Below are 16,039 nucleotides of genomic sequence, written 5' to 3'. Positions count from 1 at the left end.
GGTTTAGGTGCAGCACCCGACCCGCTTTTAGCCACCACCTAACTGAATTAATGTGAAGTCAATGTGAGCATCAAAACTAACTTAATAACTTTCCTCAGATCTAATGATTGTAGTCAGACTTCTTTAGCTTTAAGTTTTGTCTTTAATCTTACTGAGTGTTTATCATCTGATCTAGCTTTTCCAAGGAGGAAACTGGCATGTCCATTCTCAAAGGGGTCTGTTGACCTCTGACCTCCAGGCATCTGAATGAAAATTATTATTATTGACGCTAAAGGTTTCCTTTAGCAACATATAACACGCTTTAACTAAACGCGCTTGGTCTGGACTATTGGTGTCCCTTTTGATGCAGTTATGTTAAGGAAAAGGTTGTGGGTGGGCTTACGTTTCCGTGACACGCGGCTATAACGGGACGGTTAAAGACACGCGGGACACGATTCCCGGTCTCCTGGGTGAAAGTCCTGTGTCTGACTCATCCACCACCTCGACCAACATACTACTCTCTAAACCCCGTGTAGCTGCTGCTCTCCCCGGTACGTTTTACAAACACACCGAAGGTCGCTTTCCTCACTTTAGACGCTGACAGTCCAAACGTCCGTATTTTACGAGATCAGAGTGAAAACGGGTTGGTCCTGCAGGCCTGTCTGCTCTGACGCAGCCTTGTTGGCTGAAAACTTGTTCTGCATCTTTTCAGTGTAGCTCCTCTTCGCTCCTCTGATCTCTTTAGTCAGAGTGTTTCTGGTTCTTCAGGATTCTTTCCGTCCTCTTCCTCCTCCTGACCAAGCTGCCTGAGTTCAGCTAGAAACCGGTTAGTTCTGGCTCTCCTGTTAAATGATGAAACGCAGTGATGCCCCTTTGGCTCCCAGCCCTCAATGTGCTGTCTGTAATGTGGAGTTCTCTGCTGAGGTTTTCTCTGTTAAAGTCCAGAGAACAGAGAAAAGAGAGTCTGTCTGTTTTCTCTCCACGTTAGTTATCTGCTCAGCCAGCTGCTGTAACTTCACTATGTGCTATTAGTACTTTTACTGCAGTAACATGTCTGAATACTTGCTTTAATGTCAGAAGGAAAGCTTGTACTTGTTATTGTCCTCCATTTATCTGACAGTGTTACTCTGCACATTCACAGTTTACACACAAAGTATGAATCAGCAGTAAAACATGATGTAATGTTCCAGAGAATCAGCTCTCTCACTGCTACTTCTACATCAAGTACATTTAGTAACAGAGCAGGACGTTGGACAGAGTATTTCCACCGTGTAGTAGTAATAGTTTGGAGTACTTCTTCCACTGCGTCACTGAGTCTGTTTAACGATAAAGTTTGTTCATCACATTTTAAACATGTTGGAACTTGACGTGTAGAAAGTTCCTCGTGTTGCATTCACGGGACAAAGGAAGAACAAACACACACTGACAACAACAACCACAGTTACACAGAGACAAGAAACAAAGCTCTTATTGTGAAAATCTGCTTCCTGACAGGTGACAGGAGCTGTGAGTCATCAGGAAACAACTCATCTGAGTTCTTCTTCATCAACTCTTCTTCATCAACTCTTTGGACTGTCTGAAGAAACTGTAAGTTGCTGTTTGGTGCTTTAACAACACGTTAGTCTTTGGTCTCTTCAGGGTTAGTTTCTGGCTCTGTGATGTTAAATATAATGTTTCTACTTCTTATTTCCTGAGAGAGTTTGGACGACTCTTGTGTTGAAGATAAATCTCCATGTTGTACCATGAACTACTACAGAGGAGGTTTTAAATACTTTGCCGGGTGTTTCTACGTCTGTCTGTCCCAACCGTGAGGCTGCAGTAAGAAAACTTCACAGCTGTGGAGCTGAGATCTAAATGAAGGCTGAGTTTGAAGATGGGGGGGGGTCCGAGCAAGGGGGGAGGAAGTAGGAGGTTAGGAAGTAAGGAAGGGCCAACTTTAAGCCCCTGGCCTGATTTGGCCGGTGTGATCCATCATAAGATGGCCTCTTGTTATTTCCTTTCTCCTGCTGTCAGAAAACACACCGTCGTCTCCACCAGCGTAAAGTCAGACACAACAGGACTCTACTGTTTCCTCCTGAACCTTTCAGAATAAAATGTAGTGACCTAAATACCTCTGTTACTGTTGTAGTGATGTGTGGAGGAGGCAGAGAAGTGTCTCCGTGTCCTAAGATGACATTAGTCCTGGAGTCTTTCCAATGTTCCTGTTCTCCCAGAAAGAGAATGAATGACAGAGCAGGATGAGCAGAGAGCAGAAAGCATTCAGTGAAGACTTTATTTTCTGCTTCATAGCTTCTAGTTTCTCCAGCAGCTTCTGTTTCTGGAGATTAAAAAGTGGTCTTCCTCTCTTTCTAACAGGACCCATCAGAGACCAGACCCTGCTGAACCTGAACCTGAACCCAGCTGTGTGTCCATGAAGAGTCAGCGGTCCATGGAGACACCACTTCTTTAACAACAGACCTGTAAGGGAGAGGAGAATAGAAATGGAGGAGAGAGGATTGATGGAGAGACTTGAATGGCAGAAGGAGAGAATAACAATGGAAAAGGAAATTGAAATGTTAAGAAGAAGATTGAGGTGAGTTGTGAACATCCAGCAAACTGGAACGAGTCTCATTGGATGGAGCTACGTCCCGTCTGGGTTGTTTTGGGTCCTGTCTCACGCACACTCCTTCAAATAAAGTTTGAAAGACTGAAATGAGAATATTTTTGCAAAATAATTTCCTTTCTCACTCAAAATATCTTTCTGTTTAGACAACATTTTGAAATATTATATTTAGATTTTTTTTTATTCTGATTTCAAAAGATATTATTGGCATTTAATTGTTAATAATTAGGCCTACAGACATATTCATATTAATATTATATTATATGCAGGCAGTCTTTAACTGAACATGTGACCCTCAATAAATGTGTTTTTCTATCAGGACCCAGCAGAGACCAGAGTCTCCTGAACCTGGACCTGAAGCTGGACCTGGACCTGGACCTGAACCTGGACCTGAACCTGGACCTGATCCTGAACCTGGACCTGAACCTGAACCTGGACCTGGACCCAGCTGTGTGTCCTTTAAGAGCGACCGGTCAAAGGATGATGTGATTAATTTTAAACAGAGACATCCATCTGACAGAAAGTAAGTTATCAGAACCATATAATGAGATTCATATATATATATATATATATATATATATATATATATAGTATTTTCAGAAGTATTTCACATAGTCAAGGAAGTCATTATTGGCATTTATTTTTAATTATTAGGCTTATATACATATTTATCTTAAGCATGACCCAGCAGAAACCAGAGTCTCCTGAACCTGGACCTGGACCTGAACCTGACCCAGCTGTGTGTCCTTCAAGAGCGACCGGTCAAAGGATGATGCGATTAATTTTAAACAGAGACATCCATCTGACAGAAAGTAAGTTATCAGAACCATAGGAGTATTTCACATAGGCATCACTTCCGTCAGACACTAGATCGTATTAAGTTGCTGTGAGCTGTAAATTAACCTATTATTATTTGGTATTTAGGCCTTTATTAGTGACAGCTTAAACATGAGGGGGAGGGGGGGGTAATGGCATGCAGGAAAGTGTCGCAGGTCAGAATCAAACCCACGACCTCTGTGTCGAGGGCTGAGCCTCTATATATGATGGCTCTACCACTAGGCCACCCAGGCACCCATATATTCACCATTTCTAAACACACAGCAGAACATGACGTCATCTGGGAGCTGACCGGGCAAAGAGAGCAGTCTTCCTCACTCAGACCAGTCTGCTGCTTCAGGAGTCCTTTAGGCCAACCTTGTTGTAGCCCTCGTTTACTTCTTAGTTCTTTCTGTTGATTCACAGTGGGGTCAGCAGCACCACTAACACTTTAATGTCAGGGGAAACCATCTGATTCAATGTTGTAATCAATACTTTAAGTCACAGGACTGTTACCTTGTGTGTGTCTTTGTGTGGACAGACATGATGTGAGCTAATTCTTCCTGATTCCTCCACAGAGTGGACCACGAGAGCTCAGAGGTTCCCAGTGGTCAGTCTGCCCAGCAGCATCAAACACACCTGGACTCCATATTTATGGTCTGTACATGTACAACAACTACTTTTACACCTATTCTGTTCACAATCATCTCCATGCTGCGCTTTTCAGACCAGTGGATTGTCAGTCTGTCCAAAATGGATCTGATGTTTGCTTCCATGATTTCAGTTTGATTGTGTCATTCGTATAATCTTCTGTTCCAGCTGCTGGAGGAGAACATCGTCACTTTTGTGAAGAACGAGCTGAAGAAGATCCAGAAGGTTCTGAGTCCAGATTACCCAGAATGCTCAGAGAGTAAGAGGGAGAGTGATGATGAAGAGCAGAGGAGCAGAGACGCATTTCTGAAGATCACACTGGACTTCCTGAGGAGAATGAAGCAGGACGAGCTGGTTGACCGTCTGCAGAGCAGTAAGAGGATTTCTCTAAAGATTTAACTTGCTGGACTAATGGGACGTTAACTAATGTCTCCAGAGAATGGCCACAGTGTGTTTCTGTTTCTTTTAAATCACTTACTGGTTTTCTTTGTTGTGTGTTCATTTCAGGAAGTCGTTCTGGAGTTTGTAAGCGTAAACTTAAATCTAACCAGCAGAATAAGTTCCAGTGTGTGTTTGAGGGGATTGCTAAAGCTGGAAACCAAACCCGTCTGAATCAGATGTTCACAGAGATCTACATCACAAAGGGAGGGACTACACAGGTCAATGAGGAACATGAGGTCAGCCAGATTGAAACAGCATCCAGGAAACCAGACAGACCAGAAACAACAATCAGACAAGAAGACATCTTTAGAGCCCCACCTGGAAGAGATGAACCAATCAGAACAGTGATGACAAAGGGAGTGGCTGGCATCGGGAAAACAGTCTTAACACAGAAGTTCACTCTGGACTGGGCTGAAGGCAAAGCCAACCAGGACATCCAGTTCACATTTCCATTCACCTTCAGAGAGCTTAATGTGCTGAAAGAGGAAAAGTACAGCTTGGTGGAACTTGTTGATTACTTCTTTAGTGAAACCAAAGAAGCAGGAATCTGCAGGTTTGAAGAGTTCCCGGTTGTGTTCATCTTTGACGGTCTGGATGAGTGTCGACTTCCTCTGGACTTCATCAACACTAAAATCCTGACTGATGTTACAGAGTCCACCTCAGTGGGTGTGCTGCTGACAAACCTCATCAGGGGGAATCTGCTTCCCTCTGCTCGCCTCTGGATAACCACACGACCTGCAGCAGCCAATCAGATCCCTCCTGAGTGTGTTGACATGGTGACAGAGGTCAGAGGGTTCACTGACCCTCAGAAGGAGGAGTACTTCAGGAAGAGATTTAGAGATGAGGAGCAGGCCAGCAGAATCATCTCCCACATCAAGACATCACGAAGCCTCCACATCATGTGCCACATCCCAGTCTTCTGCTGGATCACTGCTACAGTTCTGGAGGACGTGTTGAAGACCAGAGAGGGAGGAGAGCTGCCCAATACCCTGACTGAGATGTATATCCACTTCCTTGTGGTTCAGTCCAAAGTGAAGAACATCAAGTATGATGGAGGAGCTGACACAGATCCACACTGGAGTCCAGAGAGCAGGAAGATGATTGAGTCTCTGGGAAAACTGGCTTTTGAGCAGCTGCAGAAAGGCAACCTGATCTTCTATGAGTCAGACCTGACAGAGTGTGGCATCAATATCAGAGCAGCCTCAGTGTACTCAGGAGTGTTCACACAGATCTTTAAAGAGGAGAGAGGTCTGTACCAGGACAAGGTGTTCTGCTTCATCCATCTGAGTGTTCAGGAGTTTCTGGCTGCTCTTCATGTCCATCTGACGTTCACCAACTCTGGAGTCAACCTGCTGTCAGAAGTACAAACATCATCAACACAATTCTACCAGAGTGCTGTGGACGAGGCCTTACAGAGTCCAAATGGACACCTGGACTTGTTCCTCCGCTTCCTCCTGGGTCTTTCTCTTCAGACCAATCAGAATCTCCTACGAGGTCTGATGACACAGACAGGAAGTAGCTCAGTGACCAATCAGGAAACAGTTGAATACATCAAGAAGAAGATCAGTGAGAATCTGTCTGCAGAGAGAAGCATTAATCTTTTCCACTGTCTGAATGAACTGAATGATCGTTCTCTAGTAGAGGAGATCCAACAGGCCCTGAGTTCAGGACGTCTCTCCACAGATGAACTGTCTCCTGCTCAGTGGTCAGCTCTGGGCTTCATCTTACTGTCATCAGAGAAAAGATCTGGACGTGTTTGACCTGAAGAAATACGGTGCTTCAGAGAAGGCTCTTCTGAGGCTGCTGCCAGTGGTCAAAGCCTCCAAAAAAGCTCTGTAAGTGGGAATTATTCATCAAAAAATACTCTGATATCTTTCAGTAGGAGAGAAAAATAAATATCTTGTTTCCTTCCTGTCATCTCTCCAGACTGAGTGGCTGTAACCTGTCAGAGAGAAGCTGTGAAGCTCTGTCCTCAGTTCTCAGCTCCCAGTCCTCTAGTCTGAGAGAGCTGGACCTGAGTAACAATAACCTGCAGGATTCAGGAGGGAAGCTGATCTCTGTTGGACTGAAGAGCCCACACTGCACACTGGAGACTCTCAAGTCAGGATTCATTAACCCATTCAACTGATGACCATTTAAACTCTGAATAACGTTCGTTGATAAAAAGCTAACAAGTAGCTTTGTGTCTGTTGATTTGATAAACTTAAACAGTAGTTTTGAGCATCAGAATTACTTTTATTACTACGTTTTAATCATTTGCTTTTATTGTTGAATAATGAAATACCACAGATGATTTCAAAGATGTATTCTAAATCTGGACCAAAAATGTACCTGGACAACAAACAATCATAAAACAACACATGGCTCCACGTGTTGACAGAGGGTTCCTGTGTGTTGTTCTGTGTGTTTGCAGTCTGTCAGGCTGTCTGATCTCAGAGGAAGGCTGTTCTTCGCTGGTCTCAGCTCTGAGCTTCAACCCCTCCCATCTGAGAGAGCTGGACCTGAGCTACAATCATCCAGGAGACTCAGGAGTGAAGCTACTGTCAGCGGGACTGAAGGATCCTCTCTGGAAACTGGACACTCTCAGGTACAAACACTAATGAACAAACGAGTTATTTGTGTACGAGGTTTTAAAGGAGAACATCTCCAGGAACTAAAATGTTAACTCCCTTTTGGTAATAATTGATGTAGTTTGGACACATCTCTCTACGTTAAAGGAACTGTTCGTGGTTTTAAGAAATATCCTTTTTCCCCCCTTTCCCGAGATCAAATCGGTTTCATCTCGACAGAGAAAGGTCGAGGACAGGCTTAGTCTAGATTAGCACAAAGTAATGTGCTTTCTATACTGCGAGAAGAGTGTGTGGATGAAGCATTAGTCTACTCTTTTGGTGGACTAGTTAGCTAGAGGTTTAAAATGTCAGTTGCCTGTGCTGCATGGCTCATGTGATCGATCATAGACCTACACTGATGTCCATGACCAATTATTTCTCTAAGTTCCTCTTGTGCTGGGAGAGTACTGACTCTATGTTCAAAAAGTCCCTCAAAATGCTTTTCCTAGTCCCTGCGGTGCAAACACAATATATGTGTGTGTGATGTAATGTTGATGTTTCTCTACAGAGAAAGGTCCACTGTTGCACCAAATGCTTGCTGTTGGGGGAAATGTTGGATCTCTGTAAATGATAGTGTGGCGCCGGCAGCCGTAATCCTGTTCGCACTCTGCGTACATTTTTTTCTATGAGACACTCATTTAATGATAAAAATGTGTAAATGCGCACATAGTCTGTTCTGCGCTCTGCTATGTTAAGTTATATTTCCGTCATTATTAATGTTATTTCACCCACAAGCCGTCCGCTATTGATATTCATTGTTATGACTCGATCTGGAGATCAGAGGTGGGCCGTCAGGGCCAGCAAAGCCTTCTCTGCTGGCCAAGAGATTGGCAGAATCAGAAAATTGTATATAATTTTTAATTAAAGGCCTATATATTCATTTCTAATATATTGATCAATTTCATATGTATTTTATATATTGTATACGCTGCCAATTTTAGATGTAGAGTTAATGAAAGAAAGGTGGATGTACTCTTTCTTCACATGATGAGCAGATTTTTGTAAGTTTAATGGATTTTTCTGCATTTTAGTGAAATTATTTTTTACTAGCTATTACTGCTTGCTTTAGGTGTTAGGTGTAAGATTTGAGTAGTGTCAGTGGCCGCTGTGCCTTTGTGTGTGCGTGGTGATGTGTGTGTTAAGCCCCTGCTGCTTGGCTGGAATTTGTGGGGAGGCCTGTTGGTCGCTGATTGTGTTATTTGTGTTTTTGATTGCTTTGTGGTCACCGTATGAGTAAATATGACCGGTTGTTGTGGGTTTGTTTTGGTTTCTTTTGATCATTTTCAGGATATAATGTTTAGGCTACATGGCACAGATAAATCAGGTTATTCACATCTCCGTACATGCTCACCATCAGCTCTCTCTCTCTCTTTATATTTTTATTTAACCTTTATTTATACAGGTAATCTCATTGAGACACAGGGTCTCATCCTCAAGAGAGACCTGTTAAGGACAATACACACCATCAGTTACACCAGACTGATCTCATGAAGTGGCATATGTATGACAAGCCATTTCGTATGCCATTATTGGCGTGTTATCAAGACGCATACTCGCTTTGTAGCGTGTTTATCAACGCTGTTTGGCCTCCATTGACTTACATTACTTTTCGATTGCGTGTGAAGATCTGTTGGAGGTGTTTCAGGACAACTTGAGCAGAGGACGTCTGCCGCTGAGCTGCAGAAGGGCAGGCATTACCCTGCTGCCAAAGAGAGGAGAGCTGCAGGATTTAAAAAACTGGAGACCTGTTTCTCTGCTGTGTGGGGACTATAAGATCCTGTCCAAAGCTCTCACTTCTCAGCTTCGGGAGGTAATGGGTGAAGTGGTTTGTGTTGACCAGACTTACTGTGTGCCCGGCAGGTTAATGAGTGATAATATTACTCTATTTCGGCATGTTTTGGACGTCTCTGGCTCACTGGGTATGGATACTGGTCTTATTTCCATAGACCAGGAAAAGGCTTTTGACCGGGTTGAACACCAGTATTTGTGGCAGACGCTCAATGCTTTTGGCTTCAGCCCAGGTTTCATAGCTAAGGTTCAGGTACTGTACCGTGACATTGCGAGCATGTTAAAGGTTAATGGTGGCACCTTTTAATGTGCAGAGAGGGGTACGGCAGGGATGCTCTCTGTCGGGGATGCTTTATTCCCTCGCTATTGAGCCTCTGCTCAGTAAATTCAGGAAGGAACTTTTAGGTGTGTATTTTCCTGGGTCTGCATAAGCTGTTAAAATATCAGCTTATGCAGACGATATCATGGTTGTTTTAAACAAATAAAGAGAAATCGACACTTTGGTAGAGAATGAAAGTATGTTTAATCGTATCTATTCTGCTGAAAGTGAACTGGGCTAAGAGTGAAGCTGTGGTGGTGGGAGATAAGCTACAGAGCACTCTGTCTCTCCCAGGAGGGCTCACCTGGAAGAAAGGAGGGGTCAAGTATTTGGGTGTGTTTCTGGGTGAGGAGTGTGTGATGCAAAGAAACTGGGATAACGCTCTGGTAAAAACAGAAGGCCGTATAAATAAATGGAAGTGGCTCTTACCGAGCATGTCCTACAGAGGGAGGACGCTTGTTATTAACAATCTGCTGTCCTCTTCTCTGTGGCATAAACTGTTCAATCTGTTTTGGTTAATTTTTTTTGGGATAAGCTGCACTGGATTCCCCAGGCTGTTCTGTTTCTTCCTAAGGAAGAGGGAGGACAAGGACTGGTTCATTTGGCCAGCAGGGGCGCTGCTTTCTGCCTGCAGTTCCTCCAGAGACTGCTGTTTGGCCCTAAAGACTTGGTCTGGAGACCTCTGGCCCATTGGGTGCTGAAAGACTTTAAGGGTTTTGGATTAAAGATTCTCTGTTCCTGATGGATGTGAGGAAGCTGAGTTTCCAGGATTTGCCTCCTTTCTATCGTGGTGTGTTTACAGTGTGGAAGCTGTTGACCAAGGAGAGACGGGTGCAGGGTGCCTCCCTACACTGGCTGCTACAGGAACGAGTGGTGTACGGAGACCGGTTGGATTACCCCTGCTGGGCTGGTTCTGCCATCTCGGACGTGTTCTGCAGAGCACGGGTGCTCACGCTGGGGAATGTGATGGATATCGCCGGACAAAAACTGAACAATGCTGCTGCTTTGGCAGCTGTTCTGGGTGTGAGATCAGTCAGAACAATCTCAAAACTGTTGGATCACTGGAAGTACTATCTGTCTGGACATGAATCCATAATGTTGGAGGAATATAATGTTGGTCTGATTACACCTCAATGTGACGATTCCGTCCCTGGTTTATGTGTCCGTCCCTGTCTTGATAATTATGTTGGTTGTTTTTTGGATGTAAAGCACTGCACTTTAGACCTGAAAGAGGCAAAAGGAAATGCCTTTTATAAAATGATGGTGCTGTGTTTAAATAAGAGTAAACTCCATGAACGGGTTGACACACCGTGGCGAGGACATCTGGGTTTGGAGGTTGATGTCCAACCTGCATGGAGGAGTTTATACAAACCACCATTAACTAAAAGAGTAGCTGACCTCCAGTGGAGAGTGTTACACGGGATAGTGGCAGTCAACGCCTTTCTGTCTGTCATCAGTCCTGGTGTTGGCAACAAATGTCCTTATTGTGATGAAAAAGAAACTGTGTTTCATTGTTATTCTGAGTGTGTGCGCCTGTCACCGTTGTTCTTGCTGCTAGAGAAACTGTTCAGTAAGGTAGGGGAGGTTTTCTCCAAACACATGTTCATCCTTGGGTTCAGGTACAGTAGGTTAGCTAAACATAAATGTCAGCTGTTGAACTTCCTCCTGGGCCAATCAAAGATGGCTGTGTATGTGAGCAGGAAGAGGAAGGTGGATGAATCTGTTGATATTAATGTGAATCTGCTGTTTACACGGATGGTGAAAGCCAGAATCAGGATATCGCTCTCTGTCTCGCTCTCTCTCTCTGGTTTGTTTGTATTGCAGGGCTTTCTGCTGATAGGAGTGTGTTGGGGGGTCAATGTTTTTTAGATGTAGCCAATATTTGATTGCACGTTTTTGAATGTTGATGAATAATGGGAATTGGCCTAATTCAGCTCTGCAGGTGTTTTTGGTGGTTTTTCTGTGCACCTGTAGGATGCTTTTACAGAACTGTAGATGCAGGATTTCAACTGGGTTTTTGTCCAAATGGGCCTAATTCTGGTAGGAAATAGGAGCCCACACCTCACTACCATAGAGGAGGATTGGTTCATTACAGGTTATAATAATTTGAGCCAGATTCTAATTGGGATTTTAATGTAGATTTGACTTTTTATTGCATAAAATGCCCTGCGTGCTTTCTCTCTCAGCTCCATTATCGCTGGGTTAAAACCTCCAGTGGAACTTATTTTCAGTCCTAAATAATTGTAATGTGTACAGTGGTCTAATTTATGTTTTCCTAATGTGAAGCTGTATGTGTTTCCTTGAGATCTGGATCTTTTTTGAAAAGTCATTATCTTTGTCTTTTGAGTGTTTACTGCCAGGGCCCAGGTCTGGCAGTACTGCTCCAGCAGGTCCAGGTTCTGCTGTAAGCCCTGTTCTGTAGGGGACAACAGAACCAGGTCATCTGCATAGAGCAGGAACGTGATGTCAGAGTGGTGTAGAGTGAGACCAGGTGCTGCTGATGTCTCTAGGATGGTGGCCAGCTGGTTAATGTAGATGTTAAATAGAGAGGGACTCAAACAGCAGCCCTGTCTCACTCCACCTTCTGATAGAAGAATGATGTTCTCTTGTTGTTATTTTAATACTGCATTGTTAGTGTACATTGATTTAATGATGTCATATGTTTTACCCCCTACACCAGATTCAATAACTTTGTAGAATAGACCGCTGGGCCAAATAGAGACGAATGCCTTTTTGCAATCTATGAAACATGCAAAGATTTTGTTGTTGTTTTGGTGAACATGTTTGTCTATCAGGGTGTGTAGGGTGTAAATATGATCTGAAGTACGGTGTTTTGGTGAACATGTTCGTCTATCAGGGTGTGTAGGGTGTGAATATGGATCTGGGCGTCAGAGTTGGAACGAGGAAGGTTAGTTCTGTTTAGTGGATAATTGTGTCCAAATATATGAATGTTACCTAGCTCTGTGTTGTAGTCAGAGAGAGAGCCTGTTACCTAGCTCTGTGTTGTAGTCAGGGAGAGATCCTGTTACCTAGCTCTGTGTTGTAGTCAGAGAGAGCCTGTTACCTAGCTCTGTGTTGTAGTCAGAGAGAGATCCTGTTACCTAGCTCTGTGTTGTAGTCAGAGAGAGATCCTGTTACCTAGCTCTGTGTTGTAGTCAGAGAGAGATCCTGTTACCTAGCTCTGTGTTGTAGTCAGGGAGAGAGCCAGTATGTGTGTTCAGGTCTCCACAGATTAGCACACTTCCCTGTGCCTGGAAGCTGCAGATCTGCTCATGGAGAAGGGGGAAGATGTCTCCATCATAGTATGGGGAGTCACTAGGGGGGATGTATACAGCACACAGGAATATGTCTGTTGGAGGGTTAGTGATGTCTTGTGTGAGCGTTCATATTTTATAGGGGTGTTGTACTTTGATATTTCATCTTTGTACCAGATAATAATCCCTCCTGAGTCCCTCCCTCTTTTAACAGCAGGGAGTTTGACTGATGACAGAATGATTTCTCTGTAGTTTGGGGGGCAGTGAGAGACAGAGCCGGGTCTACACCAGGTCTCTTGGAGGATGATGTCGTCTGTGTCTTTGAATTCAGGGGTTTCACTTTTACATCCAAACAATGATGAGTTAAGGCCCTGAATATTCCACATGGAGACAGGAAATGGCTTCACTGTTGGCAAATACAAATACAGGTTGGCTGATGTGCCCTGAACGGTCTCCTAAAGGCTGTTCCTCTTCCTGCTCTTCCCCTGGTAGCTGCTCTGTGGGGTTGATGTTGCTCTCGTCCTCACTGCTGATCTTCTCCTGTCTCTGTTTCTCAGTCTCTGCCAGAGCTTTGATGGTGTTGAAGTTTTCTTGGACAGAGCTGAAACTGGCCTCATTGCCTTGGAACATGATGGTCCCATTGTGGTAGACATTGACAGTGAGAGGTGGGCTGTCCTTGTCTTCATCTTCGATGACTATCTGTCTCCCACTGCATATGCCTCTCTTCTTATGGTGGTCATAGTGGGCACAGATAGCTATATGCCACGCATCGGTACTGTCCGTGTACAGTAGTAGGTTACTAATTCCTCCTGTGTGACATATATCTGCAGTCAAGGCCTCTGGGTTTTCTCAGAGTTTTTGGGGTTTATAAGCTTTCTTGGTCTGTGTACTTTTAATTTCTTTTGGGTAGCCAATCACAAGGAGGCAGGGCTCTCCCCCGGGAAATCACAACATTGTTTCAGTTCCTAACTGCTCTGCTGCTCCCTCTGATGCTACGTAGCATGCTATGTTAAGTTAGCACAGGCTAGCCTTGGTTTCTTGAGGTAGAAATTACAAATGTAACTATTGTGGATATGAAGGAAGCTTACCTTACTACTCTACTACAGCTTCTCTTGAGTGGGAAGGAGACGGGGCTAGCCTTTTGGTGGGTTTTTCCTTTAGTTTGGAGCCTTGTGGTCCTTAGCTTAGCGTAGCATAGCCTTCTTGCACCTCTTTTTTAGCAGGGTTAGCTGTCATGTTAGCAGGGTTAGCTGTCGTGTTAGCAGAGTTAGCTGTTTAGCAGAGTTAGCTGTCGTGTTAGAAGGGTTAGCTGTCGTGTTAGAAGGGTTAGCTGTCGTGTTAGAAGGGTTAGCTGTCGTGTTAGCAGAGTTAGCTGTCGTGTTAGCAGGGTTAGCTGTCGTGTTAGCAGAGTTAGCTGTCGTGTTAGCAGGGTTAGCTGTCGTGTTAGCAGAGTTAGCTGTCGTGTTAGCAGGGTTAGCTGTCGTGTTAGCAGAGTAAACTGTCGTGTTAGCAGGGTTAGCTGTCGCGTTAGCAGGGTATGCTGTCGCGTTAGCAGGGTTACCTGTCGCGTTAGCAGGGTTAGCTGTCGCGTTAGCAGAGTTAGCTGTCGCGTTAGCAGAGTTAGCTGTCGGGTTAGCTGTCGCGTTAGCAGAGTATGCTGTCGCGTTAGCAGAGTTAGCTGTCGCGTTAGCAGAGTTAGCTGTCGTGTTAGCAGAGTTAGCTGTCGCATGTTAGCAGGGTTAGCTGTCGTGTTAGCAGGGTTAGCTGTCGCGTTAGCAGGGTTAGCTGTCGCGTTAGCAGGGTTAGCTGTCGCGTTAGCAGTCGCGTTAGCAGAGTTAGCTGTCGTGTTAGCAGAGTTAGCTGTCTGTAGCAGGGTTAGCTGTCTTTAGCAGGGTTAGCTGTCGCGTTAGCAGAGTATGCTGTCGTGTTAGCAGGGTTAGCTGTCTTTAGCAGGGTTAGCTGTCGCGTTAGCAGGGTTAGCTGTCGCGTTAGCAGAGTTAGCTGTCGTGTTAGCAGAGTTAGCTGTCGCGTTAGCAGGGTTAGCTGTCGTGTTAGCAGTGTTAGCTGTCGTGTTAACTCTCTGTCTCTCTCTCTCTGTCTCTCTGTCTCTCTCTCTGTCTCTCTGTCTCTCTCTCTGTCTCTCTCTCTGTCTCTCTCTCCCTTTCTGTCTCTCTCTGTCTCCCTCTCTCCCTCTCTCTCACTCTCTCCCTCTCTCTCTCTCTCTCTGTCTCTCTCTCTGTCTCTCTGTCTCTCTCTCTCTCTGTCTCTCTGTCTCTCTCTCTGTCTCTCTCTCTCTCTCTCTCTCTCTGTCTCTCTCTGTCTCTCTCTCCCTCTCTCTCTCTCTCTCTCTCTCTCTGTCGTGTTAGCAGAGTATGCTGTCGTGTTAGCAGGGTTACCTGTCGCGTTAGCAGGGTTAGCTGTGGTGTTAGCAAGGTTAGCTGTCGTGTTAGCAGAGTATGCTGTCGTGTTAGAATATGCTGTCATGTTAGCAGGGTTACCTGTCGCGTTAGCAGGGTAAGCTGTCGCGTTAGCAGGGTTAGCTGTCGTTAGCAGGGTTAGCTGTCGCATTAGCAGGGTTAGCTGTCGTTAGCAGGGTTAGCTGTGGTGTTAGCAGGGTTAGCTGTCGTGTTAGCAGAGTAAGCTGTTGTGTTAGCAGAGTATGCTGTCGTGTTAGCAGGGTTAGCTGTCGTGTTAGCAGGGTTAGCTGTGGTGTTAGCAGGGTTAGCTGTCGTGTTAGCAGAGTATGCTGTCGTGTTAGAAGAGTATGCTGTCGTGTTAGCAGGGTTACCTGTCGCGTTAGCAGGGTTACCTGTCGCGTTAGCAGGGTTAGCTGTGGTGTTAGCAGGGTTAGTTGTGGTGTTAGCAGGGTTAGTTGTCGCGTTAGCAGGGTAAGCTGTCGTGTTAGCAGGGTTAGCTTTCATGTTAGCAGTGTTAGCTGTCGCGTTAGCAGGGTTAGCTGTCGTGTTAGCAGGGTTAGCTGTCGCGTTAGCAGAGTTAGCTGTCGCGTTAGCAGGGTTAGCTGTCATGTTAGCAGGGTTAGCTGTCGCGTTAGCAGGGTTAGCTGTCACGTTAGCATGGTTAGCTGTGGTGTTAGTAGGGTTAGCTGTGGTGTTAGCAGGGTTAGTTGTGGTGTTAGCAGGGTTAGCTGTCGTGTTAGCAGCGTTAGCTGTCGCGTTAGCAGGGTTAGCTGTCGCGTTAGCAGAGTTAGCTGTCGCGATAGCAGAGTTAGCTGTCGTGTTAGCAGGGTTAGCTGTCGTGTTAGCAGTGTTAGCTGTCGCGTTAGCAGGGTTAGCTGTCGTGTTAGCAGGGTTAGCTGTCGCGTTAGCAGAGTTAGCTGTCTCTTAGCAGGGTTAGCTGTCTCGTTAGCAGGGTTAGCTGTCGCGTTAGCAGGGTTAGCTGTCGCGTTAGCAGAGTTAGCTGTCATGTTAGCATGGTTAGCTGTCGTGTTAACTCTCTGTCTCTCTCTCTCTGTCTCTCTCTCTGTCTCTGTCTCTCTCTCTCTCTCTCTCTCTCTCTGCTCTCTCTCTCTCTCTGTCTCTCTCTGTCTCTCTCTCTCTCTCTCTCTCTCTCTCTCTGCTCT

The 16,039-nt window shown here is 45.1% G+C and overlaps 1 protein-coding gene across 1 annotated transcript; it reads left to right on the top strand.

Moving 5' to 3' along the window:
- Positions 1-1,449: 1,449 nt before the first annotated feature.
- LOC144514361 (protein NLRC3-like) lies at positions 1,450-13,662 on the top strand. Its single transcript, XM_078245503.1, is given in 10 exon segments — positions 1,450-1,566; positions 2,335-2,551; positions 2,901-3,104; positions 3,976-4,054; positions 4,217-4,421; positions 4,556-6,225; positions 6,227-6,324; positions 6,416-6,589; positions 6,903-7,076; positions 13,017-13,662. Coding segments are annotated over 9 exon segments (2,931 nt in total). The 5' UTR covers positions 1,450-1,566; positions 2,335-2,459; the 3' UTR covers positions 13,252-13,662.
- The last annotated feature ends 2,377 nt before the right edge of the window (positions 13,663-16,039 follow it).

Source organism: Sander vitreus, unplaced genomic scaffold (assembly GCF_031162955.1).
Source record: "Sander vitreus isolate 19-12246 unplaced genomic scaffold, sanVit1 ctg551_0, whole genome shotgun sequence".
Taxonomy (NCBI): Eukaryota; Metazoa; Chordata; class Actinopteri; order Perciformes; family Percidae; genus Sander; species Sander vitreus.
This window is presented reverse-complemented; position numbering and strand designations above follow the sequence as displayed.